This window comes from Kryptolebias marmoratus, linkage group LG16 (genome assembly GCF_001649575.2).
Source record: "Kryptolebias marmoratus isolate JLee-2015 linkage group LG16, ASM164957v2, whole genome shotgun sequence".
Lineage (NCBI taxonomy): Eukaryota > Metazoa > Chordata > Actinopteri > Cyprinodontiformes > Rivulidae > Kryptolebias > Kryptolebias marmoratus.
Window position 1 is genome coordinate 31,174,993 of NC_051445.1, and position 8,762 is coordinate 31,183,754.

The 8,762-nt window shown below is 37.8% G+C and overlaps 1 protein-coding gene across 5 annotated transcripts in view; it reads right to left on the minus strand.

Moving 5' to 3' along the window:
* Positions 1 to 8,762, minus strand: part of hace1 (HECT domain and ankyrin repeat containing E3 ubiquitin protein ligase 1) — an 87,618-nt gene that overhangs the window by 68,269 nt on the left and 10,587 nt on the right. For 3 of the 5 annotated variants that reach the window (XR_005234215.1, XR_005234214.1, XM_037980390.1), the window contains exons 2-4: positions 8,378 to 8,432; positions 8,155 to 8,244; positions 3,216 to 3,320 (exon numbers count right to left, since the gene is read on the minus strand). Coding sequence is in view for 1 of the 5 variants with exons in the window: in XM_037980390.1 (XP_037836318.1) it covers positions 3,216 to 3,320; positions 8,155 to 8,244; positions 8,378 to 8,432 (250 nt within the window). In the remaining 4 variants the exon portion in view is untranslated. Of the gene's footprint in view, positions 1 to 3,215; positions 3,321 to 8,149; positions 8,247 to 8,377; positions 8,433 to 8,762 lie in introns of those variants that run through there. The other 2 variants (XR_005234216.1, XR_005234217.1) reach the window with 2 other exon arrangements.

The following is an 8,762-nucleotide window of genomic DNA, read 5'->3' on the forward strand; positions in this document are numbered from 1 at the left end:
CTGAACAACAAAATAACACAAACAATTTCCTTTATTTTTCATGTCATGCTGTGTTCTATTGTAAATCCTGATCAGTGAACAGTTGTAACTTGAACATTTCCAGGCCTCGTCTTGACACAGGTTTAATGAAAAGGTGAAGGAGCGGAGGGGCCCCTGATCAGTGACGTGTCTCTGTTATCGATCACATCATTTACACGCAGACAGCTGAGAAATACAGAAAATGCTACTGGATTTGCGCCACTGTGGACACAGAGTGGAGCGGGTCTCCTCTCTGCTGTGAGATTGACAGCTGTCAGTGCTTGGGGAAGTGGGCGGGGCTTATGGTACGCTGCAGAATAATTGGTGCTTCCACACATTTACTCGCCAAAGTCTCCAATAACACAGAAAAAAGTCACTAATTTGTCGCTAATTGCTTTAAAAACATGGCCAGGTGGATCTGAAAACTTGCTAAATATAATAATAAAGTTGGCCCCTATTGTGCTCCAGCCTGTGCAGAAAACATTGCGCTGGATATTGGTTCCTCTTTAAAAAAAAGGGCGTGTGCGTGTGTATTTTTTTAGCGTGAGAAATACAAAAAGAGCGTGTGCGCTTCACGAAATGCGTGTGTCTCACGGTCAATGCGTGAAACTTGAGAGCCCTGCTTTTATTCATAGACTAATAAAAGATTGTGACTGATGANTAAGACTTTAAAGTTCACAACGACACAAATAAAGCTGCAGAGAAAAGTAGCAGCGGTGTTAGCCGACATCGATCCGGTGTTACACCGGCTGATGCAGCTGCTGTGATCCACTTATCAAGCCGTAGGTCTCTGGTTTTAGAATATTTTATGTTTTATTGTTGTTTTGTGTTCATATGCTTTGGCAACGCTGTTCCGCAGTCATGTCAACAAAGCATCTTGTCCAGAAAAAGAGTTAATGTGCGTCTGGATGCTGGACGCTTTCAGGGAAAGTCTGACAACAGAATATTGCTCTTGTAAATGTTTAACCACTGCGATAACATGCACTCACAGTGTATTCTTCAGAGAAATTAACCCATGTAAGAGAAATAAATAATTCCAAGGGTAATACCACTAAAGAGATTGTTCCTTTCTCAAAGTTTACAAAGTAACTGCCATGTGGGACAAATTATAGAGGATAATCTGATGTCCCGTTCTCCTGAAGGCAGCACGGAGCTGCGCGCCAGCTGAGAGAAACACCATCGATACAGCTGCAGTTCTGTGCCAGTTTTAATGTTTTAGGCAACAATATTTTTGCTGATATTGTTGTGAATCTTTGGCGTAAACTTTACCTTCAAGCAAACGCCCCCCAAAAGAATATTAGCACGCCCCTTTTGAAAATATTGCTGCCAGCGCCCCCTGTCAGCCTCTCAATGCCCCCCAGTGGGCGGTACCGCCCCCACTGAGAAACAATAAATCATAGCCTTTACTGTGAAGTGTTACAAAATTATATCTGTTGGGTTTCTGTGCACAGGTTGAATTTAAATGTTATGGTTCTTAAATGGTGAAAAAAATAAGGAAGATGCACAATCTGTTTTTAAATAATCAAAGGCTGATTGAGCAGTCTGTTTTTAATCTTTAAGCAAAGATACTGATCATCAGGACTAATGTCTCCAACTGCTAACATAGATGACTCGTGATTTTTATTGGACTGCCTGAAAACTTCAATTACCTAGAAGTCTCAAATGTAACGTGGACTGTCCTGTCCGTGTTGTGGGGGGGGAGAAATGATGAGAAAATGTGAACTGATCTTACATATCAAACATTTAAGTGTAAATATGAAAAACCTTAAAGATATGTTGAAATTCACAACATAAAGGGAGTTGCATTTCAGTTGATATATTGTTATGTGCTTTGTTTTTTCTACAGAGTAGACTACAGTTTTAATATCTGTTGTTCTGTACAGACATATTTTGTACGTGATAATTCATCATTTTAGTACATTAAAGGATTTTATATAGTTGCAGTTTCAATCCAAGGTTACAATACAAAAAAAGTGTAACAAATGTGTAAATAATTTTTTAATCAGCCTTATAGAAACAGATTATGTTAATTACATTTGTTCAGCCTATATCAGTGCAGTTATGCTGTACATCACCTGAGATTCATGCTGAATTCAAGTGGAGTTTGAAATTTAAAAACATCAAGCTGTCCCATATCCCCTATTAGAGATGGTATTTATGGCTCTATGAAGGGATCCGGATCTTGTAGAGTTGTTACTTTCAAAGAGTCGTTCAAAAAATTGGATCTTTTGAACGGTTAGTCACACGGTACTGCCAATGACTAAAAAATCAAATATGTCATTACGTGCAGCCATACATCACTACCCACAGGCATACGTAGCGGTGTATGGCCTATGGCCATACCACAGGACTTGTTAAGTGGGCTACATCCCCTGCCTTCGTGAGTGCCTCCCCTTTGCTTGTTGTTCTTCTCAGTAGAACAGCAAGGGGGGAGTGTGTGTGTCCAAAATTGAGGAGGAAAATACATTTTAAAAATGAATGGCTCTTTACTGTCTGTAACTCTGCTTCCTTCATTTGTGTTAAAGACCCATTCAAAGATTTGGATCGTTCATGAACATTACATCTCTATCCCCTATGTAGTCTACTATATAGTGACCATGATGTAGTGAGTGAGTGAACGAGTAAACATTTTAAAACACAACTAAAATCACATTTTGACACAGTGATGAACAGACATTTTTAAAAAATTGTGTAAATCTAGAGTTTTGCATTTTATGGCTTTTTTTCATTACCTAACTGAACTTGATTTACTTTGTTTTAGTGTTGTTAAGCTAAGGGGGAGCCTAAAAGTTTTTCTTCCTCCAAAAGTGGGTGTGACATTAAACGGTTTAGAACTGAGTTGGATCAAAACTAGCACAAGCTTCTATGTAAACATTAATACCATACTAGTAAGTAAAACACAAAAAACAGGTCTTTCTTGCAAATGAGACAATTGTGTCTCAACAACACTAACCTATATAAATTAAGGAGTGACTGCAGAAAGGAGAATAGTGAGAGAGGCCAAGAATATTTTGCAACTCTGAACAGGTTTTACTTAATGGGAAAAGGGGTAAAATAAGTGTTTTGGTTGTAAAGGTTGCAGTCCTATGTTTCTTCCATAAAAACATTGAAATTTCAGCTTGACAAGAGTCAAATAAAAAGAAATATCTGTAATTTGTTGAAAAACATAAATTACATGCTGGTGTGTATACTCCTACCCATTCCTGGCGGCGAGGTGGAGAGGGGTACAGCCTGAGATGTCCTGGTAGTTTGGGTTGGCTCCCCTCTTTAGGAGTAGAACCAAACATTCCACTGACCCACAGCTGCACAGACAAGATGATGAATCTTTATTAGCAAAGCAACTAAGATAATTGTTCATATTGTTACATGTCTGCCAGACTGTTTGTGCCCCCTCCCCCACCTCTTTTGTTTCCTGATTCTCCACAGGTTCAGTGTGAAGGCTGGTGCCAAATTGCCCTGATTGGCTCATGGGCTTGAGAGGAACAAAACAGAATTTAAGAAAGCCCTATATAAGATGCTCACCTGTTGGGCTGGTTTTTTTTTCTTTTTTTTCCTTCCACCTGGCTGGCTAATTAACACCTGCGTTGCTGCTTGGGTCTGTCTTTGTGTAAAGGTTTGTGGTGGGAGTTAGAGGACTGGGTAAGTCTGGGGTACCCTATACATTTCCATCATGTAGATTTTTTTCTGTTATCCACATTAGGTAAGTAGGTTTCACAGGAGCCTTGAGGGAGTGTGATTATGATATATTTAAGTGAACACTTACAGTCTGTCCATTGCTTGCCATGGCTAGGTGTTCAAAGAGTTATCTGAACCTCTATGTCCTTAGAGCCATATCTGAAAAAATGTCAAGTCTTCAGACAATAAACAAGTCTGTCAGGGCTGGCCAAGGAGGGCTGTACCATCAGACCTCAGGGTTAGAGTTTCCTGAGAGGATGGATGCTAAAGAGGCAATTCTATGATGTATCAAGGTTATAATGGATGACCTACAAGTTGAAATTGTCACCAAACTTAAGTTGATGATATCAGAGTCATTTAGGAAGAAAGTAGTCACTGCTCTAAACTACCAGAAGAAATGATTGCTCGGTAAAATGGAACCATTTCAGATCTTGGCTAACAATCACAACGGCCAGCAAACTAGCATGCCAGTTAGTAGGGTGAAGCGCTCTGCAGCTGAAGACACTTCGAGCAAGAAATGTGGAGACTTGAAGGCTTGTTTTAGGCTGAATCCTATTTTACTCATGGGCCTACCAGAGAGCTCAGAAGGTCCATGACCTACAGAGTTTAAGACGAATTACTTAAGAACTTGTTAGGGCTTGAGAAGCAACCCAGCCTGGATAAAAAAGATTAAGTCATTATCTAGGAGTAGATGTGTGTTGACACAATGATGAGCTTGTATTAGCAAATTTCTGGAAATAAATGAAGACCAAAGCATGGCCTGAGACTACAACAGAATCAAATCTGCTGTCTGAAATGGATTAAAGCAGATTGCTATCAACTAATGAAATCTGATGAAGTGATCTACATGCACAGAAGAAGATGTGACAACACATGCAGCACACTGTGTTTACCGAAGTAAATATGGATACTATAAATGTTAGCATGTGTGTATCAAATCTGAAGTTGTTGTGCAATCAAAGACGACTAAATTATTATCTGCCATGAATATTTAGTTCAATGTTTACATTTGGTCTTGTCACTTCCCGCCTATTCTGGCCTAGAATTGCATCTCTGGAACAGGAGCAATGCACTGAAACTTAAGTATCTACATGACAGTTCAGAATGATTTCGTTTTGAAAATCATCAGTGATGTGACTAATTTCGTCTCACATATTAAAGTGACCTGGGTCAGATTTGGAAAAACTACATTTGTCACAATCAGACTGTCATAAAACAATCAGAGATGGGTTTGTATAGGGGGAAAAAAGACAGGCCATAGTTGCCTGCAGTATAATTGTAGTCTTAGTCCACTTCTCCTCCTCTTCTGCTCTTTAAACAAAGTCGGCCAAAGTGATTGAAGCCTTTATAAAAATGTTTATTGTGGATCCTTGGCATTTTTAGAAATCCAGATAAGAGATAATACTTAATTATTTTCTTGTATAGTTACCATATCTGTACTCACAAAAATTTCATTAGTTGATAGCAAGCTGCTTTTTATCAATTTCAGACAACAAATTTTATTCTATTGTAGTCTCGGGCTATACTTTGGTCTTCAGGAACATTTATTTCCAGAAATTTGCTAATTCAAGATCATGATTGTGTCAACACACATCAGATAATGACTTAATCAACTTTATCTTTAAACAAATTGATTTTTTCTTTCAGGTTTAGAAGGCTTCAGAGGTTACAGCCTCCGTGTTGTGGAAAGCAATGAAGGCTTTTAAAAAAGGGAGAGATTATTTCTTATAGGACCCATCAGACAAAATCTAGGAGACAGAAACTACCCACTGAGCACATTGTTCTTTGTGACTATACAATTACAAAATAATCAGATGCGTATAAAGAACAAATATCTAATAAATTCATACAACTTAAAACTTAATGGTTCCCATCCAAACTCTACAAAACCTTTTAGAAGCAGTTGGGGCTCCATTCCTAATAAAGATGTCTGGTAAGTCTCTTAAAACAGGCATGCGTGGTTTTATGCCAAGAAAGAGCACCACAGATGCCATATTTGCTTTGAGGATGCTGATGGAGAAGTCCAGAGAGAGTCAGAAAGAACTTCATTTGTGTCGTTCTGGATTTTGAAAAAGCATACAACAGGCTGCCAAGGGAGGAGCCGTGGTGTTTGAGGAAATCTGGAGTGGCAGAGAAGTATGTTAGCCTGGTTCAGGACATGTATGAGGACAGCAGGACAGTGGTGAGGACAGCAGGACATGTCTGAGGACAGCAGGACATGTATGAGGACAGCAGGACAGTGGTGAGGAAAGCAGGACATGTCTGAGGACAGCAGGACATGTATGAGGACAGCAGGACAGTGGTGAGGCATGCTTTAGGAGGGACAGATAGCTTCGATGTGGAGGTGGGACTGCAATTTCAGTCACTAGATGTGCAAAGCTACTAGAGACATACCCTAAAAGACTTGCCGGTGGAATTGCAGCAAAAGGTGGTTCCAGAAAGTACTGACTCAGGGGAGCTGATTACTTTTGCACACCACACTTTTTAGATTTTTATTTGTAAAAGACGTTTGGAATAATGTATAATTTTCTTTCCACTTCACAATTGTATCCCTCTTTGTGTTGGTCTTTCATATTAAATTCCAATGAAATTTATTTATGCATGTGGTTGTAATGTGTCAAAATATGAAAAAGTTCAAGGGGTATGAATACTTTAGCAATCCATTTGAATTGAAAATGATTGTTTTTGTCAATAAAAGTTCAATTTGAAAATGTACCATATTTGCTCAAAGTTCCAGTTTGCTTAAAACATATTTCTTACAACTTCTCTTTAAATTCAAGACCAATCAGCATAAAACCTTTTATGTATCACTGAGAAAAAATCTTGATAAAAGGTTCTTCAGGAGAAGCTGTTATTTGCTAAAATGAACAAGTTACATTTTCACAAGTTTACTGGTTAGTAAACAAAATGGGTAAAAAAATCTCTCAGGAAATTTAGCACATATCAACAATAATAATAATTCAAAAGTTGGTAACACCTTTATAAGTAACTGTACTTAATTCTATAAATGTCTACCACCAGGGGCGCTGTAACTGTGAGGAGTTTATAGCCCAACATCGTAGAAGTGTTTGAAAACAAAATTTAAATACAGATGTTGAAAAGGACACCGACTTGTTTCCCTCTAAATGGCAATGACTGTCTAAAAGGGGTGTGGCCTAGGAAAAAAAACAATGTGATTTTAGGCAATATAAGGAAAAAAAAACCCACTAAAACCCAGATGGTTGTCCTACAGCGCTCCAATTTTCAGGATGCTTTCTTTCAGTGACCCTAAACATTCTGTATAGAGAAACCTATGCTCCTTTTTAAAGTATAAGCAATTGTGTTAAGCTAGGTTTACTTACTTTCCTTTCTGCCATAATGTTTAGCTTAGGGCATTTGCATTTCAATAATGTGCAAAGTAAAAGCCCTGTCTAAAGCCTGACAACCAGATACATTTTAAAAGGAATTTTGAAAGAATAAAAAAATTTGCATGTGTAATATGGCATAATTTGAATGCAGAGTTTTTATTTAGCTGTTTTGATGACCTGTGGTGAAATGTTTTCATTAGAAATAGTAAAAAAGTGAATAAAAAGAAAGAAAAAATAAATAAGTCTTTTTGAAAAAAATCCATTGAGCTCTGTTCGTACTGATAAAACAGGTATATTGAAAAAAGTCAATCTTTTATTTCTGTGTGAATATTTTGACAGAAGAAATGAAAAAAAAAAACCTTGATCAAGTTTTTAATTTTGGGCCCCTTGTAAAAATGTGTGAGTTCAAAGATCACCCAGATTTAATGAGAAGTTAGAGCTTTTAGGGTTTTTTTTCTTTGTTTGTTTTGTTTGCGTCATTTGACATTTCTTTGACCAGATAAAATGTTTGATAACCAGTTCTCATTTACAAACAAGGCCTGGACAAGAAATTACAGCAATAAAATACGTACATCAATTCAAAAGTTTTACAGAACCATACATAAAAAGATAAGTAAAAATTAAGAAAATAAGGATAAAAATGTTTGTGTATACTGAGTAAGTATTTTTGAAAAAGTTGAAAATATGTATGTAAAATTATAAAATACCCAAAGTGCATCTGAAAATAATCAACAAGCACATCAGCCAACAGTATTCTTTTAGAGTTTAAGCTTGAAAAAAAGGTCATGTATCATTAAAGAGCCAATCTAAGGTCTGAAGAGACTTCGGAGAAACCAGGAGAGGTTGAGTTTGAGGTAAAAGCTTGTTTCTTTAACATATTTTTCAAATGTCATCTCTATCTCTCAGCATCAATACAAATAATGAGTGTTCTAATTAGAACATTTCACAGGAAGTTGTGACACAAATAAAGCACTTTTTTATGTGCAAAATAAACAGAAAACAGCTTACGACAATGTAAAAAACAAAGTCATTACATAATGTGTTTGATAATCGTGATCTAATTTAGTAAGAACTACATGAAGAACAGACTATCGAGTGTTGTGCGGTACCTTACTTGGCAGCAATGTGCAGCAAACTTCTCTTCACACGTCCAAAAGCATAGTTCACATCAAACTTGGAGTTGAGGAGCAACTCTGATACTGATCTATTATTAAAAGGAACAGAAAATAAAAACATAAAAAACCTTACTTGTAAAGAGAAAGTTTTTTGATTATTTCTGTGTATGTCACGTAAAAGTAATACTCTCCTGATGTTGCAGATTTGAGCTATGCTGTTACCTGTGCTGGTCAGCCATGACCATTGGCATCAGAGTGTACACTGCAGTCTCATTGTCTGTAGAAATAAACAAACAAGCATCTTAATACAACCAGACTCAACAAACTGGACCAAAACTAAAAAAAAAAAAAGCTCAAAGAAAAACATGAACAAAAACAAACAAAAATTAAAGCTGCAAGCAGCATTGGCGGCCCTCGCAGCTCAGCGCCGCTCCGGCCTTGCGACCGAGGGAGCTCTGGCGACCGCCGTCTACGCTCTCGCGCCTTTCCTGCACCGTCCACTAGGTGGCGTTTTCAGCAAAAGTCCCAAATTGCCTTCAGTCAGGATCAGTACCAGTCCTGTGCCATGGTGTGAGGTTTGACCTTCCTACGTCTAACGGTTGAAGAG